Consider the following 24,104-nt stretch of genomic DNA (forward strand, 5'->3'; position numbering starts at 1 on the left):
TATGCACTAACAATAGTTACCGAGCAAGTCTTTCAGGGTTCTAGGGCTGCACTTGGCTGCGTCCCAGCGCATGGCTGAACCCCGTAAAAAATCCCCATTCCCAATGACAGCACAGCCCATTAAAGAATAGCCCCATTGAAATGCACCTTTTCATGATCCCCGAACCTCTTTCCCCGTTCTCCATCAGCAGACTTGAACATTTGATCTGCCTAACATTGAACCTTACAAGCATTCGAAAAAGACGAAAGACGCCAACCAAAAAAAAAAAAGGGACAAACTCAATTCCTAATTCTCGTTCCCTATTAAACAAAACAAAAAAAAAAGCAACTTTCACATTTTACCCATTTTACCCATTTTACTTGTATCATTCCTCTTATTCGTAAGAACAGCTTTTCCTTATTCATTAATCCTCATAATCCTCATAACCCTTCCTAAAAAAAAAAGCATTTTCTTTTTTTCCTTCTTCTTCTCTTCTTCTTTTGTGACATTACTACATTACTATCGGATTTAAAGCCTACCTACCTTACATATCTGTTTCCCTATTCGCAGACGCTAAAAAACGACCGATCCCTTTCCCTTTTCTCAGCACTGCTTTTTAGCCCGCGCGTCTTCAAGTCACTAATACGAGAAAGGACCCTTATCCCCTCTATTCTCTCTACTCTTGCCGCTTGCCGCTTGCTACGCCTAGCTACGCCCGTGACTTTTCCAACCATCGAATAACAAGGAACGAATTCCTGATAACTGCGACGGATGCAAGAAAAAAGGGATTGAATCATTCGCACGAATTATTCTATTCTAGGTCACATCTTCACATCTTCACATCTTCACACATAGACACAAAACATTTGATGGTAGCCAAGCACCTAGGCAACCAGTCAAACTAGTCTAGTTCGTCTGGCCAGAAGCCGAATAACCACCCCCTGCCTCATCCTCGTTACAGATCAAACCCATCAGCCTGTTTCAGCCGGCCCAACACGTCCAAACCTCTAAAAAGGACCTAGAGCCCAGGTCCCTTAAACCCAGGACCTACCACCTAGTACCTAGGACATTGGAACATTGGAACATTAACACCTCCAGACCCTCAGGCTTATGTACCTTTACCTACCCTACATACCTAAGGTAGTCAGCAACCATTAATTTTCGCCGGGTATCCATCCATCATCCAAACTATCTAACCTACCTTCCTGTTGCACATGCCCATACAGGATACATCGCGACATACATAACAAATAATTTGGTGTTGGCATCTTCTGGGAAGATTTCGTCCGACCCTTTTTTTATCAACGAAACATCGACACATCGACACATCGACGTCTGAACTCGAGTTCTTTGTTAACTCGGCAGTCACCCGCTTACGCCCAGCCCTTTCTCGCATCCCCGCCAGCTCATCATTCGTCCATTGCTCATTCGATTGATTAAATACTACCATAACCATAGTCACTGATCGCATCATAACATAAAGAGAGTAGCATAATCGCCCCAATAAGAGGTCTCTTCGTTTTCCTATCCGCTCTCGCTATTCGCCCGACTCCCCTCTTAAGGAGGAGTCCCAGCCATCAATCTGGCGTTCACTAGAGATTCTCGGACATTCCCAGTCGGGGACTCAGCAGGTTTCCGTCAAATACCTTCTAATACATCATTTAACTATCCACACGACAACAATAATAATAACAACATGTCCACGACCAAGACTAGCCGGGCTAGCAGCCTGGCGAAATCCACAGGCGAGATATTCACTAGGAAGTGGCCGCGCATGTTCTTCATTATCGCTCTTTTACAGGCCATCGTCTGTCTCACGTTCGAGTCGTAAGTTATCTGGTGTCGCCCCATTCCAGTCCAAAATCTAATCATGAATGTTTTAGGTACACCTTTGCTCAATTTCAAACCGGTCTCAGGCCTAGAGCAGAACAGAATTGGGGCGACTACAGCGATGATGCCGAATCCCAACTCAAAACCATACCAGTCTTTCTGGGTCTTTTCATCCTCGGCTTCCTTTACGACGTAGGATTGGTATGGGATGCATTACGTATGAAGAACACCATTCAGATCATTGGTCTTTGCATTGCGCAACTGGCTTTCCTCGTCTACAGCGCCCTCCAGATCGACCAGATTCAAGAAGCCATTCGGATTCTAAAGGGATTCGATGCTTTTTCAGACCACGACGTCTGGGAAGAGGTCAAAGGTGTCCTCATCGCTATCCCGGGTCTTATCGCGCTAGTCACTATCATGATGTGCTTCATGGCCTGGAAGCTTTACCAGGAGTTTGCTTGGGATATCTTGAAGCACATAGGAGCCGACTACAGGATGAAGAAGCGATTTCTACATTACCAGGTTGGTTTACGTCACGATGGTACCCCCTGAGCATAACTAATGCATTCTCTAGATCTATATTGCCCTTCTAAAATTCGATTTCTTCTTCTTTGTCGGCTTCACCATTCAGTTTCTCGTCGTTGTGGGTGGCAAGTCAAGCATGGAGCTTAGGCTAACTGCCGCCGCTGTTCCTATTACGATTATCATTCTCATTTGCGCTGCGATTTTTACCCGACGCGAATCGAAGATTGGCATGATCATTGTCATGGTTCTCTACCTCGGTGGTCTTTCTTACTTCATCTACAAGCTTGCCCGAATCTACGACGCCAGCCAGGTTCAGTACTACATGCCCGTTCGCAAATCACTGACGGCATTTGCCGTACTTACCATAATCCTCATCATTCTGACCATTATAAACGCGATGGTCTGTATGTTCAACTTCGGAGCTGGTCTCAAGAATCACCTCAACAGTGCTCGACAGGAAATCGACAAGGACCAGGCTAGTTATTCGATGAACGACGTCAAGCAGACCCAATTACCGAGCAGAATGACGATCGATTAGGGGCATAGCATATAAATGTATAGTGATACGATTAAACGACTTTCCTTTCAAGCATTTTTTTTCCAGATATCCAGCCCGATGCGGCTCCTGTCTCGTGGAATTGAGAAGGAATGGTTTTTTTTTTTTCCACGGACCTTTTTTTTATTATTATTTTCATATCTCCCGGCGTTCACTGGCGATCGAATCTAGGTGTAACAGCCCTTCGGCGGAGTTATAGGGAATAACATATTCAGCTTTCAGAAAAAAAAGCACCCAAAGTGTAGTATGCGTCGGACTTTGACTGGATTCTGGTTAACAACTCCTCCCCCGAGCTGGAAAGGGGGTGCCATTGGCAGCCAGTAATAAGTTGAAGTCAGGTTGTAAAGGTTACTAGCAAGGTAGTTGACGGGAGATAAATACATACCCTTATTGACATAACAGACGACCGGATTAGGATTGACTGGCTGGTTAATTCCATCATAGGCTTTGGTCAGCAAATCCTATAGAGAGAAGGATGGCTTGGTCAGGCTTATTGTTTATGTACTTACCTAGCTTACGTACCTAGGTAAGAAGGCATATTACAATGTGGTAGTCAGCCAGTTGGTATGAAGATTAAGATATCAATGGTTTATTTGTTTTACGATAGACATCAGTTACATCTCTCAAAAAGGGTGAACATTTTCCATTGGGAACCTTACGAGTTACCTACTTAATTATAAATGCACCCCCCCTACTCATTTAATAGTGCCTATGCAACGTACGTGCGTGTAAGACTACCTATGTGACCGGTTGGTGAGCGGCATCTAGATAAATCGTTTTTATCTTGAAAGAAGTCTGAGACGTCTATAGCTACCTGCTAGGTAGGGGGGGTGAGTGCAATGTGCATACCTAGGTACCTAGGTATGAAGGACAGGTTGCCGACCTACCCTAGGTAATTAATTTGTTGCGTCCAAGTTCTTGTACTTGTGGTGTAAGAGAGCTAGGTTACTAGATTGGGTAGGTATTGTACACAGGGAGGTAGGTAGGGAACTAGGTAACTGCCTCTCCATCGTCAACGTGGTTGCTTGCATCTATGTAGGTTAGGTACGTACATTGAATACCTACCTACCTACTTACCTACCTAGGTTAAGGTATCCTTACTACTCCATCCTAACCTAGTGATGTTACGTGATCAGCTGCGAACAAAACCTCCTGCTATATGCCTAGGTAGGTTAGGTAGGTATAGAATAATCATTTAGATCCTAGCCATCTGTGGGTACTGGTAGTGCTAGGTAGCAACCGTGTAGTGGTGGTAACATATAACAATACCTACGTAAGAGGCCATTTTTTCTAGAGAGCATATTGAATGAGAACAACTGTAAGCTACGGATGCATGTACATATGTATGTATGTACGTACGTTCCGCAAGAACACGAATGGTACCTACCTACTACATACCAGTATCTACTAAGTTAGGTAGATAGATATAATACAGTAGTCAATGAGTGTTGTTTGTGTAAGTAACGCCTTTCGACCCTGAAGCCAGCCATTACCGCCAGGATATTCCTCGTGCCAGTTCACTACCTTCCTTCCTGTACGCCGGAATAGAGAAACTCCATTCCCAGTTTCAATGAGTGAAGAAGAAAAGAAAGAAAGAACGCCACGCCAAGTATCCCGGATGAACGATAACCTCCCCCCTCCCGTCTCCGACGTTACAGAATGATCTCCTTTGCATCCTTAACAAGGCCCTCACTAGGACAGTAGGGACACTTGTACCGAGTTCCCTTGCATAGTTTCTGTAGACTCTCTCTTGCCAACACATGTCCACATGGTAGGATGACAGGTGGGTTGGTTTCCGTGGTCTGCTCCTTACTAACGGGGCAAACAAATATAGAGTGATACATCATGCTTCTAGGTAGTGGGGTCTCAAAAGCGAGTTCATTAGCTGTCGTCCATTCTGTCCCCTTTGCTTTGGTTTTGGTCGTGTATTTGACTAGTAGCGGCAAGGCTAGAGCTCCAGCTGTCGCCGCCACGTATAGCGGGGACTCAGCCGAGAGACCCAGTAGTGAGCAGAATTCCCGTGTGAAGGATGAGGCTACATCTTCAAATGCCGCGGATATGTCGAAGAGGGGGCCGTAGGGTGAGTCGGGAAGATTTTGAGAGTAGACCATGGCACAGCTGAGCTGCTGAATTTCACGTAGGTGCCGCTGCTGAAAACGGCCAAAGTTGTCTCTAGCGTATTGCAATGCGCCTTGGATGCCATTCTCCGATGTGTCGGGCAACCCGTTCACGCTGGAACCCTTGAACAGCCATATGAACTGAAGCTTACATAGCTCAAATTCCAGATTCGATCCCCGAGCCTCTAGCTCTACATGGTTTTCTCTGGCCCAGCAGATGGCGGGCAACAAGTTGTGTGATTTGATAGCTGAGAGAGTAGAGTACATGTCGGCGAAAGAAAATTGCAAGGCCTGTGATTGAAGAGCTGTCAGGTCGGAGGGAATATCGGCATCGGTTATGATAGTGTCTGCCGGTGTGGGTGACCGAGGTGAGATTTCGGGCTGTAATATCGATGCCGGTGGCTCGGTCTGTGATTGTGGGGATTGCGTAGCATCAGTCTGGGGTTGTGCTTCGTTGATAAACATAGAGGCAACGCCAAATTGACCCTCACGTAGGAGATGCATAGCGATGGCCCGATTTATAAGTGGCGACTGCGACTCCATGGGATCATGGTCGGTGGGGAGAGTGCCCATGGCTTTGGAGAAGGCACTTTTTAAGGACTTGTTGAACTCATTCCGAGCTCTGTATACGTGGTTTAGGTTGCTGTTTAGTCCGTCCAATTCTTCTTTGATAGGGTTCTGCAGCTTCGTGAGGGTCAGACTAGTAGTGTGAGGATCATTCGCTGGAAGGCGCTTTATTAGTACGATGCTCGACGATCATGAAGAGGTGAACAGAAGCAAAGCTCCCTTACCTGCTGCTACCCGGTCTCGGGCGGCGGTAAGACGGTCTATAATCTTATCGACATCTTGGACAGCATCTGAGAGCTTAGCTGATCTAGTCAGCTTCTCTAGGTCTTCCTGCAATTGCAAGAAGGCCATTTATGATCTATATAATATTTATGTTCTAGCCTAATAGACTCGATATGAAGGTTAGTGTTTGGTATGGTCGTTGCCGTGATTCTCGTAGCTAGCGTAGCTATCGTAGTCCGTCCTCGTCGTCGTGTTTTTGAACGGAAGTTCCTATAATTTCCCCACTACCTCAAAAGATACCCTCGACCCTCGATGTGGGTTGTAAGTTGTCGCAATGAAAAGCCGTCCGTCGGTACTCAGACTTATTAGATTACTTTTTGGTTATGTTCTTTTTCGGTTCGGGTATCGCCGTTACTGGGTTAATGAGAAGGTAGAGTAAGTATTGACGAGGAAGTGTCAAGTATTCGGGGTTATTGAGTTAAGAGCTTGGAGAGTTTTAGTTGTCGTCTTGCATCATCGGAGAAGGTCCTAAGTTTTAACTACATGTATTGTACATAGTAGGGTTCATGGATGGCCGATCTATTCATTCACTTATTCATTCCTCTGTGCATTGTGCAATGCATATCTGTACATGCAAATGCCGGTACCTATGTACATGTAGTTATTGTTGACCTTCAATGCCAGTTCAACGTTCAGAACATTTAAAGTTGGTGATATGTATGGCACTAGGATAAAATAGTACTAGTGTCATACTGATATATGTGTACTAGTAGTACTACGTATCTGTACTCTTTTAATGCATTTAATTATGAATGTTCAAGAACTTCAAGTCCTTTGATACATACATAACTAACTAATATTTGGTCCACTTGGCTTCGGCAATGACGCATGACCCCACTACAACCAGCAATCCCCTGGAGCTACCTAATCCCATTTCAGGGGTTTGTTCAGTGCACTTGGAGCTTCTTTAGCTTCTTTCAGCTTCTTGAGCCTGTACAATACAGGCAGGTTACATATTCCTACAGCCATCAATTGATCAAGAAATACTCAGTACCACCCGGATATCACCTGCATCTTCTCCGTCACATGCCAACTGGTTGATCTAGGAACACATCTCAACACTCATTGCAGTCCACGTTACCTCCACGACACCTTTGTCCACCCTCCCAGTCACCGCAGTTTCTTCCCTCTTGTTCGCATTGTTCGCCTCGTTAGCCTCGTTAGCCATGTCTTCGTTATCTAATCCCTGTACGCCATGAACTTGGGAGGAAAACTACAAAATCGAGGGTCAGTAGTGCAGCTATGTCGTTGCGACCGCTCGTATCCTCGAATGATCTTAAACTTCACCGAGACGACACACCCGCCCTTATGAAGCCTTCACCACAAAAGAACCTCTCCACGAACCAGTTGGATGGATCGGCCACTTCCTCCGACACAAGGCATACCACCCCTGCCCACACCCCTTCGCCTGCTCCTCAGCGCCGACATGTCATTATTCCTGATCCCGTAGCTTTTAGGTATGTAATGGGAGATGCGGAACTCGCATAGTATAGCCTAGTCCTCGCTACGACCTTCGCTAACATCTCCCATCCAAGATATCTAGAAGACGACTCCTGTGTCACCATCGTCGAACGAAGAAAGGAACTCCAAGGTTACGAATTATACCTAGTCGAACAATGGGCTTGCTCCCGGCAGTCCCCTACCCTTGTCATCGTCACATATACAGGAGATGAAAAGCATGTCGTCGTCGTCGGTGTATTGGCTGTCCCAGCCGATGAAAAGGCTTGGTCCCCCAAGTTGCGCCTCTATTTCAAAGCCATCCAGCAGTACCATGCCCGACCTAAGGAGACAAGCCTGGGAGAGCTGATGGTGACCAACCTGAGTGGCTTTCCATCAGCCTTGACTGTCATACTAGTACCCGACGGCGACATAAAGCAGCATCGGAAGGAATTTATCGTCAATGAGGATCTAAAGAGACTGGGGTGTTCTGGCCGATCTGGCATGACTTTGTCCGAACCTACTGGGGCCGCCAAGGCCAAATTCTATCAGCTGTACAAAACTACCGACAAGATTCCGTTTTCTGATGCCGTCATCGAGTTGGTCAAGATGTGCCAAGTAGCTCTTTTACTATTTGGAAAACTAGAGCAGGTCTATATCGACGGACTTCTATGCGACATGACCGAAACAGCCATCGGGGATTGGTGGACGGAGATTGGGGCAGAATACTACAATATAGAACCGACAGATGGCATATTGGGTCCAACGACTGTTGTTGCCTTACTTGGATTACTAATGGGTGCTCGGAACAGGCTCAGCTATTTCGGGGCACCGGTGCCTAAAGATGTCTTCGACATTGATGCCATAGAGCGCGGCATCTCGAATTTCCAGAAATATCAGAAGATGGAAAGGAATCGTCGATTGGATCGACAAACAATGCATAAGCTTCACACAGTAACTGCAAAAGCAGCTGCAGGCGACGTGTGGGGAGTACAGAAGGCTGTCAAATCGACTGTGAGTGAAATAGGTGGGAAACGTGGTGAGATCGTTCTCGGGATGGTTGGTGGACGCGACAAGGGAGGAATCGGGGACATCGAAACTCTGGATCTTGACAAGTTCATCAGCCTAGCCTCCGGAGGACGCGCGAAGTGGCTATGGCTTGGAAAGCCTAAACGTTCAACTGCCGATAATCACGAGAAGCCCATACCCGATATGAACAATATTCTGTTCGGCAAAGAAGATACGTCCAGCCAAGCCAAGAGGACACACTCAGCGCCTATAGAAGACGAAGCACGAGAGGATAACTCAGGTGTCTATTCTACCACTGCGCCTGGATCTGCGGTTAGTGTAGCAGACAGTCCAGGGGAGAAGGATGCCGTTCGGCGTGGCGTATTCAAAAGCGTTGCTCGAGATGCTCGCTCAGGTTTGGGGCGAATAAAAGATGCGATGTACAGTGGAGGCGGTCTACGAGGCCATGCTAGCCGGCCATCGAAGGACGAGTCATCGGAAACCACAGTGTCTGGGCCGCGGTATTCTTCTCTAACAGATTCCTCGGCAGGGATTGTAGCAACCCCAAGTCCTGCCCCAGGTCAGATTGGTAGGGCGTTCACCTGGAAGAACAAACCTGAAGAATATTCCAATGGCCTGAGGAGAGATAAAGGGATCGAATCTGCGCCTGCCTCTGTAAATTTGTTGGAATCCGAGAGCACACTCCCGAAGGAATCTCGATTATCACGTCATCTGAACGGGGATATCCGAAAGGCACCCAACGGTGAGATAAAGCCTGTATCCAACGCTACCGAAATGCGAAACGAAGTCACTGCGATGGTAGAATCTTCGGTAGCGGATTCGATTGTGGCAGAGAGCGATCTACAAGGGCCGTTCTTCGAGGCAGAACAACATTTTAGCACTGTCTTGTCCAGTTTGTCTAGACGGCATAGCATTGGGGTTTCACGGCCCCCGGAGCGCTCCTCTCCGAATGAAGCTCGGTGGGCTAGAAGGCTATCTTTTGGGGATGCCGAAGAAGCAGTTCTTCGATGGGAGGAGGTAACCGATCTTAGCCAGGATGAAGAACTAGACAGCATGGCAACAACAGACAAACACACTTACCTTACAGAGCTAGCAAGGAGCCTGTATGTGAATATCCTGGATGTTAAGCAGGGTATTGAACCATGGGTCGACACAAAGATTAGATCAATCGAAGAGCTCGACGACCACTACGCACAGCAACAAGAGGAGTTGCAACAACTTTATTACCAACGGACCGAAGCATACAAGAGGGCCAAGGAACACTCGCAGGAGACGATGGGGCAGCAAAGTGGACAAATTAGGGAAGCACTTAAGGAAGTGGAAATCCAGGCAGCCAAGCTGGAATACGAGATTAGCGCTCTCGTCTCCCGGGTCCAAGATGTCGAAGACGGAGTGTCACAATTCGAGATACAGGTAGATGACGTCGAACGGAGAGCCGACGAGCTGAAGGTGCAGCTGGAGACGGAGAGCTGGCTGCATTGGGCCGTACGGACTCTGACAGGCATTGGGACAGGTCCCAATATCACGAGGCCACGACGGCAACAGCAATAGCAAGCAGTAATGATTGTACTTGTTCGTTTACCTTTCTTCTCTTGTTTGACCCGACGTACAGCATATCCATTTTTATCTTCTTCTTTCTTTCTAATTTGTCTCTTCTTTTCCCCCCTCAGTTTTGGAGAATGGGCTTTCCATGGTTTCATTTTAGACCGCGGACTGCGGCTTGGAAAAGAAAAAAAAGGGGGCAGCGCATTAGCATTTGTATGGCGAAGCGAGCATTTGGAGTCTGGCGATTCATTATTTGTTCCTTATAAGTGTCACATGTATTTCTAGATACCCGGAACGGTGCAATATATTCATTCTGGTTTCGGTATTATTGATGTAATAACGTAAAGGTGTTTGTGTTTTTGTAAATAGTTGAAGCTGGATAGGTGCTACTACATATTGTAGGTAGCTACAGGAAGCTAGTATACGCGATATATCCATGTGGATAGTATTAACTGGTTTACTAAAAAAAGTTCAAACGTTGTTAATGCATGCATTGCATAAATGCCTACCATAGGTACTCAAGGTTAACCAGATGGCAGCAGCTGGTTGGAAGTGGACCTCGGCCTTAAAAGTAAAGTTGCATGTGCCGAGCTGGAAATCTCCGAGTTTATCCATGATCCATGGATCTTGTACCGGGCAAAGCTTGCCGGGGTAAGACATACATCAAATTATGGATTTACATCATGAAATGATACAATGATACAATGATACCTAGTTACCTAGTACATACCTAGTACACTATGATGTATGTACGTACATACTGCTTATCGCCACGTGATTTATGAGCTGATCGGACTTATCGGGCCAGCGCAGCGCAACGTAAAGTGGAAAAGCTGCTTTTGATTCTTGAATCATTCAACAATTTCCCCTTCATTATCCATTCCAATCTTTCTCAACCTTTTATTCACGAAACTCCGAAAAAACAAAAACAAAAATAAACAACTTACACAACCATCATAAACGCGATTTCTGTGTATTTGTTTGACATTCGGATACCCATTATAATCATCGCTGTGCCTTACTTCTATTCTACCTCGATATGAGCGCATCCTCTGTTACTGCCCGCAGGGCGGTGCTTATAAACCCCTTTGCTGGGAGGACCACTTCCCGAACTGGCCTTGCCTTTACTTCTGCCTATTTAGGACGACAAAGCCAATTTCCCTTAGATCTCACCGCGCGAGCCCTCTTGATCCCCATTCGAAGCATAACGACCGAAAGGCATACGACTGGCCCCCCTAATGGCCCGCCCCCTGGTTTCAACGCAGAGCAGGCTAAGAAGCCGCTCCCTAAGACAGAGACGACTGCGGCAGGCAAGAAAGCAGCTGAGGCCAAAGCAAGGAAGGCTGGGGACTCAGGAGCCGCAAAAGCAACGAGTTCGTCCACCGGTGAGACCAATGCCGGAGCCAAGTCCTTGACCGAATTGGCCGCGAAGAAGGAAACGGGGGTAGAAAGTGCAGAAGGGAAACAGGAGAAGAAATTAACTCTTGTGCAAAAGATAAAGCATGAGGTCCAGCATTACTGGGACGGCACGAAACTGTTGGCGACAGAAGTCAGGATCAGCAGCAAACTCGCCCTCAAGATGGCCGCCGGCTACGAACTTACCCGAAGAGAGAATAGGCAACTTCAACGGACAGTCCAGGATCTTGGCCGTTTAGTACCCTTCTCTGTCTTCATTATCGTTCCCTTTGCCGAAGCGCTCCTGCCCATCGCCCTCAAGCTGTTCCCCAACCTATTACCGAGCACCTATGAAGGCCAGCAAACAAAGGACAAAAAAGCCGCGACGCTACGCGCAACCCGTAAGGAGGTTAGCTACTTCCTTCGCGACACTATGAAGGAGACCGGACTACCTCTGTCTCCTACCACTACACAAAAGGAGGAGTTCGTCACATTCTTCCGAAAATTACGAGCTACCGGGGAGCAACCCAGTGCCGACGATGTCATCAAGGTCTGCAAGGCTTTCAAGGATGATGTAACCCTCGACAATCTGTCAAGACCACAATTGGTGTCCATGTGCCGATACTTGAACTTAAACACGTTCGGCACGGATATCATGCTCCGATACCAGATTCGTCACAGAATGCGACAGATCAAGAGAGATGACAAGGCGATCAGCTTTGAAGGTGTTGACAGCCTCAACGTTTCTGAGCTGCAGACAGCGTGTGCTAGCCGAGGTATCAAGTCTCACACGGTGTCGCCTGCTAGGCTACGGGAGGACCTTCAGTCTTGGTTGGATCTGCGGTTGAAGCACGGCGTTCCATCTACGCTTCTCGTGCTCAGCAACGCTTACATGTATGGGCAGAAGACGGAAGAGGGTAGCTTTGACAGCCAGATCGAGGCGTTGACTGGTGTGCTATCGTCTATTCCGGAGGAACTCTACCACGAGATTGAACTTGAGGTACACAATGCGGAAGGCGCGGCGACTAACAAGCAACGACTTGAGGTGCTCAAGGAGCAGCAAGAGCTCATCGATGAGGAGAATGAGCAGAACCAAGAGAACGAGGACACTGGCCTCGCCACGCCCAAGGACGTGGAAGACATCGACGAGAAGGATGACAGGGCACTAGCTGCCGGGGAACAAGGCCTCGAGAAAGAGGTAGTAAACGAGGCGGCTGGCGCCGAAGCTGCGATGGCTCAAGCCAAGGACGCGCAGCAGGAACAACAGGTACAGCAGAGGAAGGTAGAAGAAGAGACGAAGAAATAGAATACGGGCGTCAAGCAGTTATAGAATTAAGGGTAAATCCAACGAAGAGTGTATGAACTTTTGAGCATTTCTTTTATTTTTGTTTTTATTAAAAAAAGAAAAACACGGCTAAAAGTAAAACTTGAACCAATCCCCAAACCGCATCCGCTTTCTCCTTTGTTCTAGATACAATAGCTAGATGTTATAGGGTAGTTCATGTATTATGGACAGGAAGGCAAATAGACGGCGGGATGTCTCTTCTTCTGCTACCTACTCGGCTCAGCTAGTGTATCAACTCACTTCTGTTACTATTACCAAGTCGACTGCTGCGACTTATTCACCACTTACAAGCAAGCAAGCAAACGAAGCAAAAACAAATCAAAAAAAATGGGAAAGAAAAGGGGCATCCAAAACCCCCCCGATAGGGAGTAGAGAAAAGGGGGCACAACGGCGGCGGGGAAACGGGGAAACGCGGAATGGAGGTATTACATTGGTATGTACATAGGAGTATGAGAACGGGGTCTATGAGGCGGGGAGTAAAGGGTTGGTTGGTTGGCTGGCTGGTGGGTTGGTACACGTCACGTATTGCTTATGTATACATACTATGCATACACCTACGTACAACATAACTAGAAACAGAACAGAACAGAACAGAACAGAACACACGATGGAGGAGTACGGTGTTGTCGTTGAGGGTGAGGGTGAGGGTGAGGGCTCAGGGGAAAAGCGGGACATAATTGCGAATTGAGATTCGGGACTGTGTTTGCAAATAGAACTACATGTACATATGTAGACTACCGAGTTTACTTATTGATTTTTTATTGATTTTTATTACGAAGTTATAATACTCTTCCTTCCATATTCTTCGTGACGCACGACGGCGCTCGGGTTTACAATGCCCTCCCCTCCTATGTAGGTAGGCAGAGGTAGGAACTTGTGAGTTCTCTTTCTCTTCGATTATCAATATTACATACAACCGAGAACCAAAGCTTGGGATTGCGGGACTTTGGGCGACGTTTTTTTTTTTTTCCTTTTTTTCTTTTTTTTTTGCCTCTTTTCTTCTTCGCCTTTTCTCTTCTCTTCTTCTTCTTCGGGGCGTCCTTCGACTATTTTAGACGAGGAGTTGGTTGGAAAAGGCTTGATGGCCCTTTCAAGCGTTTTGTGTCTTTTAATACACTAATACCCATCTAGGGCTAGGCTACCTACTTAGCAACGCTAGTGAGTAAGCAGGTAGGTTGGTAGTCCCGTGGATGTTATTATTAGGACGGCTAGGCAGCTAGTTAATGAGTAGTAATAAGTAGAGTATTGAAGGGAAGGGAATAGAAGAAAAATAAAATCTTCCTTGGAGTGTTAGAGTGGGGAGGAGGGGATGGGATGGGATGGGATGGGATGGATGGGGCTTCGCGGTGAAGGCGAGTGTGTGGATATGAACTAAATACATAACTAGGTAGTTAACTAGGTAGTTAACTAATTAGTTAGTTAATAGTTACTTGGAACTTGGAAGTTCATATGGACTGACGGGTGGATGCATGTAGCAAATATGGGGTAAATTACTAGGCAATTATGCGATGAGAGAAAGCTTTCAATGTTAATTTTCGATGTTTAAATTTGAGTAGTAAATAACTAGTTACATAAGGTGCTATGTAGCATTGTAGCTAAGCCTCACGCTTACTCAGTACGGGGTATTTTTATCTCAAGTTCGTTATGCGGGTAGGGTTTTAACATTATGTAGGTGTTCAGCTCAGCCTCATGATATCCGGGGTCTGGCTTGGCTTGCTTGGCGCAGGGGGTTCAACTTGAAGTTAGTTACAGTGTTAGTAGTTTAGTTATGAGATGGAACTAACTAGCCCCGTGTAACAAGATATGTAGGTGTAGGTATGTTACCTGCCCTGTAGGACCAGTGTAGGTTACTTTGTTACCTGCTCAAGCAAGTCTCAAGGCTCGAGGCTCAAGGGGTAATTATAGTAAGGAATAAGGAATTAAAGAATTAAGGAACTAATAAGGAATTAAGGAATTGCCTTGGACGTCGATCAATATCGTCGTCAACCAAACACCCCCCCCCTTAAAGCCCCTCCTCCTAACCCTTCCCTCATCTTTCCCCCAGTTGCCAGTTTAGGAAGGAATCTTAATTCAGTCTTGTTACCCAACTTGCCAATACCTTTTTGTTTGATACATAATATCACATATGTTTACTTGGCCATAAAGCTTTTCAGTTAGATGCAGGGGATGCTAATAGTAAGGAGAGAAAAGGGAAAAAGAAGGGGTCAAGCGGCATATAAGACGGCCGAAGCGAGGAGGATCGTGATTTTAGACGGCGTTTCAACGTTATCTGGTTTCCAATTCTCATACTGTAGCTTCGGTATTAGATTAGATAGATCTATTAACTATCATACTATTCAATATTATACAATTATTCTAGGTATAATGAAGATACAATCTTTTTACGCCGCAATTACTTAGATTTCGATGTTTACTGCAATTAACCACTCTTTCCCATACTTGGTCTCCAGAGTCATAATATTGATTGTAGTATCATTGTACAATAACTACATTACATACTATATACATACCTAAGGCATATAGTTACCCAGGATTAGTGTAGATAACCAAATGTTTGTATAAACCGAACAAAAAAAAAGCTTTCACCTCGACCCCGTTGGGCGGATTCCTCTTTTTTTTTTCTTGGCAAAAGACCCTGCTTCGGTTTCATAGCTGGGTCGTGAGGTTGACAAGCATTCAAGTTCCACGATAGTACCTAGTTTTATCTACCTACCTATTTCTTCCTAGGCATCCATTACTATCTATCTAGGATTCTAGGTATGTAGTAAGGTATATAGATAGCTATATAATAGCTACACTATGCAGGTAAACCTAGCCAAAGCCAGCCAGCAAAAAAAAGGAGCCAGACCATTCCGCGCAATCCCCCTGTTAGGAATTGGAATCCTTCCCATCAGATCACGAAACCAAGCCTTCTTCGGCTGAAAGTAGCGAGACGGGATGAAGATCTAGATTATAGAGAATTATTTCGTTGTTATAATTCCATATCTCTGCTGCCTGCCTGCCTGCCTGCCTTGTCTGGAGAAGGGGCGTAGTACAAACAATTCCTATCTAATTACGATTTCTGATGTGTTGTTGAGCTTTTTTTCTCTTTTCTCTTCTTTTTCTCTTCTTTCACTTTCAAAACTTCACTCGACAACACATTGATGCTTCTCATTACCCTCCTTCTCCATACCTGAACTATTTCTGTAGTTTGTACTTATCATGTGTTGATCGTGAAAGGCCTCCCGGAGACGTCGTTTACATTTCTTTCACTTCCATTCATTCATTCCTTTCCCTCGTCACTCATTCATTGCCTGTAGGGCTTACAATTATCACTCACTACCACTATACCACTTATACACCGAATAACATTAACGATGTATAACCTACCAGCACTCTTTCTAGCCTGCTGTTCGCTGCTGGCGCCGGCGACAGCAAAGCCAGTCGTCCACGCCGTGGCACCGGTCCGTCCCGCGCCACGGGATGCGCAGCTCTACTCTCACCATACCAAGAGGGCCATGGTGAAGCGTGATGCGAACACGACCTTCGACATGTCCTTCGAGGCCAAGAACGTGACCTTGTTCTCTGGGTTCGCATTTTTTGTTTTTCCTTTTCCTTTTCCCTCTACCTACTCCGTCCCTCTTCCATGCAACAACCACTTCAGTACAAACGGACAACTAACCCATCCTCACAGCGACTGGCTCAACCTAGGCCTACCCTTCTCCCTAGACCTGACCTGCGTCGAGTGCCGCACGTGGGGCAACCTCGTCGCCTCCGTCGAGTTCCCCGAGGACCTCGGGGACCTCCTCGACGACCTGGCGGACTTCAACCCCCTGAACGACGCCAGCCTGACCGTGGCCTTCGAGGGCGTCGGCGCCCTCGTCGACTTGTCCCTGACTGTCGGCGACAAGGGCTCCTTCACCATCCCGCTCTTTGTGTCTCAGACGCCGCTTGGTGTAGCGGTAAGTCGTGCTATATCCTTACCCTCTCTTCTTTTTTTCTTTTTTTTAATCCTCTCCAAATCAAGAAAGGCGTCAACTAATACCCAAACCACAGGGCCCCGGATTCCAAGTCGGCATCGTCTTCAGCGTGGACCTCGTCTTCAGCGTCACGGGCGAGATCACGACCGAGACCGGCTTCCAGGTCACCATCCCCGACGACTCTTCTTTTACCATGCCTTTGGACCCTACCATCGCCAACACCGCCAGATTGTGAGTTTTAACTAATAACCCCCCCCCCCCCTCTCCTCTTTCCCTTCCCTCCCACCTACCCATCTACCCAACTACCTAGGCACCCAACGCAAACTAACCACACCCCCTCCCCCAGCAACGGCACAACCACAACCCTCCTCCCCCTAACCGTCGACGCCCCCGGCTCCCTAAGCATCGCCCTGCGCCTGCGCGTGCAAGCCGGCCTCGACCTCCCTTCCTCCCCCCTCCTCGACGCCCAGGCCCTCGCGGGCGCCTACCTCAACATCCCCGAGATAATCCTCAGCGAGGAGTTCACCAGCACGCCCCAGCCCTCCAACGAGAGCGCGCTCGCCAACTGCCTGCTGCCCGCCTCCGCCGAGATCAACATCAACGCCGGCGTCTTCGTCGACATCGGCGCCGACATCGGGAACCTCGAGATCGACCTGCTGAACCCCACGCTGAGCACCACGCTGTTCAGCGCCGCGGCGACCACCTGCTTCTTGAGCGCGGGGCAGCAGGAGCCGGCGCCGACGGCGTACCCCATGATGGGGACCGGGTACGCGGCGCCCCCCGCCATGGGCACAGGCTACGGCACAGGCGGCGCCTATCCCGCCGTCACCCCCGCGCCCGCGCCAGCCGACTGCCCCGTCCCCCTAACCACCGAGACAGCCAGCACCCTGCGCACCTTCTCCATCACCTCCTGCGCCGCAGCCGTCGCCAACTGTCCGGGCAGCCTGACCCAGGTGATCGTCGTCGCGGAGCCGACGCCCGCCACTACCGTCAGGTGCCCCGTGACCCTCAGCCCGACCACGCTCACACCCACACCCATCGCCGCGCCGCCGTACGCGAACACGACGACCGTGGCGACGGGCGGGGGCAACATCGCGCTGACGAGCCTCGAGTCGCCCGTCGTCAACACGCTGACGATCGACCCGTCGGTCGTGGCGCCGGACGCGACTGCCATCACTGGCGCTCCGAAGGGGGGGGAGATACCGGTCTCGGCGGCGGCATCTACGCCTGTGTCCGAGCCGCCCGCGTATATGCCGGTGACGGGTGCGAAGGGTGTAGCGGAGACGGAGACGGAGACGGCGACGGCGACGGAGACGATGGAGAGTGCGAGGACGGTGGTGGTGGAGGTCACGACGACGTACTATACCACCGTGGAGGCGACGACGTGTTCTGCGAGTGCGAGTCCGAGTGAAAGTGTGGTGGCGGCGGGATACGCGGTGTGATGTGATGGGTAAATCGCTGAGATGCTGATACCAACCCGACACAGCCCGCCAGCCACCCTGCTTTATCTACCTACTAGGTACCAGGCAGATTATGTATCTACTTACCAATACTAATTAGGTGATACATAAAAGGTGTTAAGAAGGTGACGAAGAGAAAGAAAGCCTCCTAGGTACTTACCTAGGAAATAGGAGCTATATATATAGCATTGATGTTCGGGATAAAACCCGAAACGACAGCAAAAAGAAGCTGACGAAAGATTCCCCTGTATTAATATGTTAATTTTCATTCCAACACCTTGACTTGACTTTAAACCACGTACCTCTTGGGCAGTCAGTAATCAGAAGTTCTCATGAATTTAACGTCATACACACGTTTCCAGGTACTCGAAATCAACCATCGTCTATTTCATATCGCCCGATGCGAGCCTGACGACGTGTAGCTACCTACCTAGGTTAGTGCCTGCCGTATTGTACAGTTACATACGCATAAATACACCGGCTATACCATTGCCTGCCTACCAGCCAGCCACCTGTCTACCTATCCCAACGCTTCTCTTTTCTCTACCCTAACCATCGACGGGGCATGTGTACACTGCCTCACGGCCAAACTCGTCCACTTCTCTATGGCCGTGAGGTCCCTGCTTCGTCTGCAGCGCGTCCAAGCAGGCTTTGTGATATATGTGCCTGCATGCCAAAACAACAAGTGGTCCAAGAGGTGGTTGATCTTTTCCGCGAGCGTACGTGTCTCCATTGGTTTCGTTGGCTGAACCTTGGACATTTTGTTTGCCGTTCGCATCCTGTTCTGTTGGTAGACCTGGCCCATCGCTTGCATCCGTGCTTTTGCCCTTCCCTTTATCTGCATAGCTCTCCATCTCTCTCTGCGGGATTTCTGCCTTACCCTTACCACGCTCGAGAGCTCGACTCGCTAGGGCAGCCTTCTTCTCTTCTCGTCGCTTTTTCTCCATAGCCTGTTTCTCTTCCCACGCCTCGAAAACATTGCCAGCCACGCCCGGTCCCCAAACCCGCTTTCCACAACCTTCGCACGTTGAACCCCGAGGTCGCCACCCGCGTTGCCGGATATTCGTGGCCTCCTTAACATTGATGAATAATTGCTGCTCAAGTAATCGGTTGGAAAGCTGTAATATCGACTCCTCGTAAGCGTACGCTGAGAAGATGGAGGTCAAGACAGCTCGTAGGTCGGCGAGGTTCGGAGATGTAGTCGCGGCACGAGTCAGAAAGGCTCGGAGGATCCGAAGAAATGTGAGGCTGTTCCCTGAACTGGTGACCAATCGATTTGCAGACTGGGCCGGACCTTGAGTAGACGTTGCCGTCATAAGTGCCGTGAAGGTATGCTGCACGAGTGAGCGTAAGAGTGCCACTAGTTTGTCACTATCAAGAAGTGGTGTTGGCGAAGCCGTGCTCGACACTCTACCTGGGTTAGATGGTGCAACAACGGACGACAGGCGGCGTGTGATCTGAACCGTCGTGTCTATCAATTCCAGCCATAATGCCTCGTCGGGAGAAAGTTCACTGGGCGAGGGTGAATTTCGTCGGCCAACCGCATTGAGCTTTTTGGTCGTTTTCATCTGCCCTTGGCATAGCCAAATACCCACGTGTGTGTACTTTTGTAATCCCCTGAGAATATCTTCAGCAGTCTCATGTACATCTAGGTCTTCGGCATGGTCGTCTGCATCTGCAACTAGGCCTTGAAGCGCTGACTCTAGCGTCTCTAGATGCCTAGTCAAACGACCCATAGCATCTTGTACTTGCCCTTCGCGTGCCATGAGAATAACGGCAGCGTCAATAACCCCCGTGTCTTCCATGGTTGGCAATAGCCTGTCGAGCCGCAAATTCGTAGCCTGTACCATGCCAACATAGTCGGAGACATGTGAAGGATCGTATCGGCACATGAGCTGTACATATTGTTCAATGAATTTCCGGTCATAAGTGGTCGTCGACTTCTCCAAAGTTTCAGAATCGGGCTCGAGAAGAGCTTGGAGATAAGCGTATTGTATTTCGGAACCCTCATCAAGCGAATCTAGAACCGAGCCGTGCAAGTCGGGAGCATACCTAGCTACCGACAGAGCTGCTTGAACTGGGTCGATCTCCACTAATTCTTGTGAGTATCTTTTGATAACATCATGAATATCTTGGATTTGCCTCTTCGGTAGACTGGCTTGTGATCGTAGACACTCAGCAATACATCCGAAAACCTCTGCTTGGTCTTCTGGATCCTCAAAATATGTCTCTAGCAATTTCCCGTACTGCTTGTCATTTCTGTATATCCGTTTTAAGATGCGGTAGAACCCAGCTTTCTTAAATAAAGGAATCAACAGGGATACGTCTGGCGGTTGATAAATCGAAAGCAGGTACTCAGCACTCAGTTGGGCGTCTTCTGCTAAGTCGGCCCCCGGATAATTGCACAGTCCAGCCAATACCTTATCGAGAGTGGAACCTGGTATAAGGAGGTACTGGGGGAACTTGGGGATGTTTCGTGCGATGAACATGTCTAGATAGATGGTGTCTTCCGGCGCGAAATCATTGGGGTTCATGATCTCCAGCAAGATGGACACGACATATTGGCGATCGACTGTTAAACCAAATATCTGTTCTTCCGGAAGATCTTTCCCTGTACCACCGTTGAGGTGTTTCTCCTGAGAATCATTCAAGAATGAATCCTCGAACGCTTCGTTCAACGCACTCAAGAAACTTGGCGCATCGTATTGCAATATCATCCTGAGGTATGGAAATGATGGTTCCACGGATTGCGCTGGACGAGTAAGGAAGGTCTTGGTGTTCCCTTTCGGCCAGGCGATACTCTTCCCGGAAAAGAGGAACCAATACAGTTCAGCCTTGGCTTGCGAGGCCACTCCGGTTTCCATCCGTTCGCCTGTGGGATATATCCTCCCAGTCAATGTATATGACAGATATGGGAACATCTTAAGTGCATTGACCCCGAATATCTCGTCTTCCATCAATTGTCCGGAGTTCGAATACTCGGCATTCTGTACCAGTGGTATTAAGAGGGTGAGAAGGTCGATTAGAGGTGTGATGTAATCATGCAATGCCTGATTCCAAATATATATAAGCGCATCGTAGAGGCCATGCTGCTTACAAAGAGAGGTTGTTTGGTCGATGTCGAGAGTGGTCGTTTCCATGTGGCAGATCATCTCTTCTAACCGGCTCTCCCAGCTCTTGCTAACATAGTGATGGACCATTGCTTTGACAGCGGTTGGCGGCACAGTGGAAATAGTCTTTTCAAGAATGTATGGTTCTAGTACCTCTAGGAAGATGCCCTCGACATTAGCATCTTCGTACCATTCGTACATCTCATCGAAAAGGAAGTCAAGATCGCCAACGCTTTGGCAGGCAACAAAACAAGTCTCGGCAAGATGTCTCAGATGCTGATCGTCTACCGAGGCCTTATTCTTTTGCCGCTGTCCAAAGGCATATTTAAGTGATGCACTCATTATCTCCATCACTTTGTCATGTACCATACGGTGCCTCAGGGTGGCGTCTTCGGGTAATCCAACAGTCAACTTGTTAGCATCGCCCGTATAGTATGATGTCGCGAGTTGTATTGCGCCGATATAATCACCGTTCTCCATCAACGCTATGAGTCGATCCGCCCAGTTCGATAAAGCGCCGATAGACACGTCGTTGAAGCCTAATAGAAAGATGCGGCCCTTATACGCCTTCAAACTCATATAAAAGGCATCCGCGACAACGCCATGCATTGACGTATCGTCCTCATCGAGTTGCTCAACGAGATTGTGTAGTTGAGAGGAGAAGAGGTCAGCATGATAGATGTACTTGTGGATGAGATCAAATGCCTCCGTCATCCTCATGGAGCGGTCTTCGAGGACAATAAGTCTTTGAGTAATGGTCAACACTGTAAGTACTGAGCGACTGAGCCATTGAACCGCAACAATTGCTTCTTCACACTTCCATCTACTGCGTGCCTTGAACTTCAGTGGCGGCGGCTTATCTTTGTCATCCGATTCCATCTCATCTACGTCTAAGACGGTGAGCACGTTCGACCAGCAGTAGACAAGTTTGACTTTAGACATGGTGCTTCCAGTATTGGGATCTGGTACCTTTAACTTGACGGCAGGGAACCATGCTAAACACCCCGTCATAGCACTATGTGGTGCTACATCCTTTGGCCTGGCTGATTTGTGTTGGGTTTGTGCAACTGGAGTGGTGGAGACTACGACAAGTAGATAAGGGGTGAGCATTGCTGTGAGGCCCATCGAATCTGTTGCTCGCTCTATATTTCCGAGTGGTAACGGGGAAAATGCGAGCACAGTGCTGGGTTTAAGGGGTTTGCCTGAAGAGGGAGGAGGAGCATCAGGGTATCGGCCAAGTATCCGGACCGTCTTGACTGTTCGCCCGAGGGCACCCGTACCCCGGGTAGCAAGATGAGAGAAGGCCATGCCATGATCATCGGCAGAAACTAAGGCAGTATGTCTAGTACCTAGGAATCCTAGATGAATTACTGACACGTTCGGCATGTGGCCATCCATCGTCCGGTTTTGTAGCTGAAGCGCATCAAGGGGCGGAATATGTAGGAACGGCCGAGAGACCCGGCTCGTATCCCAAGTGAATATGTTTCCTGTCGCGTGTCCGCCAGCTATAGTGGTATAGTCTGCGGATATAGCGATTGCAGTAATAGGCCCCGATTCGACGGCTATGGCTGGTTAGTATAGTAAACTTTTAGTGAGATATCAACCAACCTTTTGTGCCTGGACCAATAATCATTTTTAAATTTTGGTTGTAATCAAACATTAGGATTATGCCCTTGGATGTTCCCAAGACAATGGAAGCAGAAATGGCTAAACAAGTAGGAGAACCAAAATTGCGCTTTCCAGCTTCAGAGAAGGCTTGCCCGTTCAACTTTTTCAGTTTCGTCCATCGTACAACTTCCCACGGCGGCGAGGGGGTTTCGGTCTCGCCAGGATCGAATAAGAATTGACTGCTAATGGACACTTGTCTGCTGTGTCCAGAAAGAAAGGAAGGTGACGATGGCCGTGGAGTTAGCGCGGAAGGAGATGATATACGGGATTGGAACCGTCGGTCAAATGGCCTGAAAGAGGGCGTAGGACTGCTAAGCCCAGGTCGCGAAGCAAGAGACGGGACTCTACTACTTCCAGGGGAAGATATCAAGGAGCCCTGTCGGATCTGTCAGTGTTACCTCCCTCGTTGTGGCAAATATTCATAGTCTACCTGAATGGAAGGTGAGTCGTCCGGCACGGAGAGCAACGAGTCGATTGGACTTCCAGCCCTTCGGGGTATACCCTCATTAGACCCCTCCTCAGAAGCATCGTCGCGGTCCCTTAATAATTGTTGGTACCGGTTCGCGATAGTCCCAGTCTCAATAGGTTTCTCAGATACAATATCTTGCCGTTCTTCTTCGATAATTTCGGCTATTTGGTTTCCGTCTCCATCTCCCTTGATTGTGTCATCGTCGCTCGATGCCGCATCCCCGTTAGGAGACAGATCTATATGATCAATATCCATGCTGACAGCCCCATCGTCTCTCTCCGGGGAAGGCAAGCTCATCAAAATGTCTTCATCGATCGCATGACTTCGAGGATAGTCGCCAATGGTTGTGTTTGCGTCGCGTCTTATACAATTGCTCCACTAAGATTTCAAGGCAGTCGTCAAAAAGATGTACTATGTAGTAAGCTTGAAGCTCAAGTAATCACTCTCTAGCTCTATGGAACGGCAATATTCGGAACAGGGATATCGCAACGGAAGCGCTAAAAAAAGAAGCTGATCGCGGAAGAGAGGCGTTTAACTGGTTCGACTGTAGATCTGCAAGTGGTTTAGAAGAGGAAGAAAAAAGAAGGAAATTGTAACTGTTAAGTTGGTACTTTGATTCGTAACTTCAGACGTTATCGCAAGCTCCTCTCGAATCATTCAGGTCTACCTTACCTTGCCTTACGTAGGTACCTAGTAGCTTGGCCTTATATGTATGTATTTAGCAATGAAACATAACTAACTACATAACTACATAGGTGCCTGTTATCACCAATCAACGTTATCGAATCTTAAGTTGTAAGTAACGCACGGGCCAACCAGCAAACGCTAGTT

At 48.1% G+C, this 24,104-nt stretch overlaps 6 protein-coding genes across 6 annotated transcripts; 4 read left to right on the top strand and 2 right to left on the bottom strand.

Annotated features, from left to right (window-relative positions):
• The first annotated feature begins 1,564 nt into the window (after positions 1 to 1,564).
• On the top strand, positions 1,565 to 2,990 carry GGS25DRAFT_436790 (uncharacterized protein). Its single transcript, XM_049258696.1, has 3 exons — positions 1,565 to 1,806; positions 1,863 to 2,331; positions 2,384 to 2,990. The coding sequence occupies exons 1-3, from the start codon at positions 1,676 to 1,678 to the stop codon at positions 2,870 to 2,872; spliced, it is 1,089 nt and encodes a 362-aa protein (XP_049112725.1). The 5' UTR covers positions 1,565 to 1,675; the 3' UTR covers positions 2,873 to 2,990.
• Positions 2,991 to 4,062: 1,072 nt separating this feature from the next.
• Positions 4,063 to 6,143, bottom strand: GGS25DRAFT_436823 (CTLH/CRA C-terminal to lish motif domain-containing protein). Its single transcript, XM_049258697.1, has 2 exons — positions 5,799 to 6,143; positions 4,063 to 5,729 (listed from the first exon to the last, which is right to left on the bottom strand). Exons 1-2 carry the CDS (start codon positions 5,923 to 5,925, stop codon positions 4,543 to 4,545), a joined length of 1,314 nt encoding a protein of 437 aa, XP_049112726.1. The 5' UTR covers positions 5,926 to 6,143; the 3' UTR covers positions 4,063 to 4,542.
• An 855-nt stretch (positions 6,144 to 6,998) lies between these two features.
• Positions 6,999 to 9,995, top strand: GGS25DRAFT_436834 (uncharacterized protein). Its single transcript, XM_049258698.1, has 2 exons — positions 6,999 to 7,313; positions 7,392 to 9,995. Exons 1-2 carry the CDS (start codon positions 7,099 to 7,101, stop codon positions 9,871 to 9,873), a joined length of 2,697 nt encoding a protein of 898 aa, XP_049112727.1. The 5' UTR covers positions 6,999 to 7,098; the 3' UTR covers positions 9,874 to 9,995.
• Positions 9,996 to 10,569: 574 nt separating this feature from the next.
• On the top strand, positions 10,570 to 12,669 carry GGS25DRAFT_436852 (LETM1-domain-containing protein). The gene is made up of 2 exons (XM_049258699.1): positions 10,570 to 10,612; positions 10,676 to 12,669. The coding sequence occupies exon 2, from the start codon at positions 10,907 to 10,909 to the stop codon at positions 12,566 to 12,568; it is 1,662 nt and encodes a 553-aa protein (XP_049112728.1). The 5' UTR covers positions 10,570 to 10,612; positions 10,676 to 10,906; the 3' UTR covers positions 12,569 to 12,669.
• Positions 12,670 to 15,963: 3,294 nt separating this feature from the next.
• Positions 15,964 to 18,008, top strand: GGS25DRAFT_525102 (uncharacterized protein; the record flags this gene model as incomplete). Its single annotated transcript, XM_049264725.1, has 4 exons — positions 15,964 to 16,175; positions 16,281 to 16,548; positions 16,643 to 16,797; positions 16,913 to 18,008. 4 exons carry the CDS (start codon positions 15,964 to 15,966, stop codon positions 18,006 to 18,008), a joined length of 1,731 nt encoding a protein of 576 aa, XP_049112729.1.
• A 566-nt stretch (positions 18,009 to 18,574) lies between these two features.
• Positions 18,575 to 23,528, bottom strand: GGS25DRAFT_525103 (Golgi CORVET complex core vacuolar protein 8-domain-containing protein; the record flags this gene model as incomplete). The annotated part of the gene is made up of 3 exons (XM_049264726.1): positions 18,575 to 22,698; positions 22,745 to 23,180; positions 23,235 to 23,528. The coding sequence occupies 3 exons, from the start codon at positions 23,526 to 23,528 to the stop codon at positions 18,575 to 18,577; spliced, it is 4,854 nt and encodes a 1,617-aa protein (XP_049112730.1).
• Positions 23,529 to 24,104: the final 576 nt, after the last annotated feature.

This window comes from Hypoxylon fragiforme, assembly GCF_022984875.1.
Source record: "Hypoxylon fragiforme strain CBS 206.31 chromosome Unknown GGS25scaffold_9, whole genome shotgun sequence".
In the NCBI taxonomy this organism is placed as follows: domain Eukaryota; kingdom Fungi; phylum Ascomycota; class Sordariomycetes; order Xylariales; family Hypoxylaceae; genus Hypoxylon; species Hypoxylon fragiforme.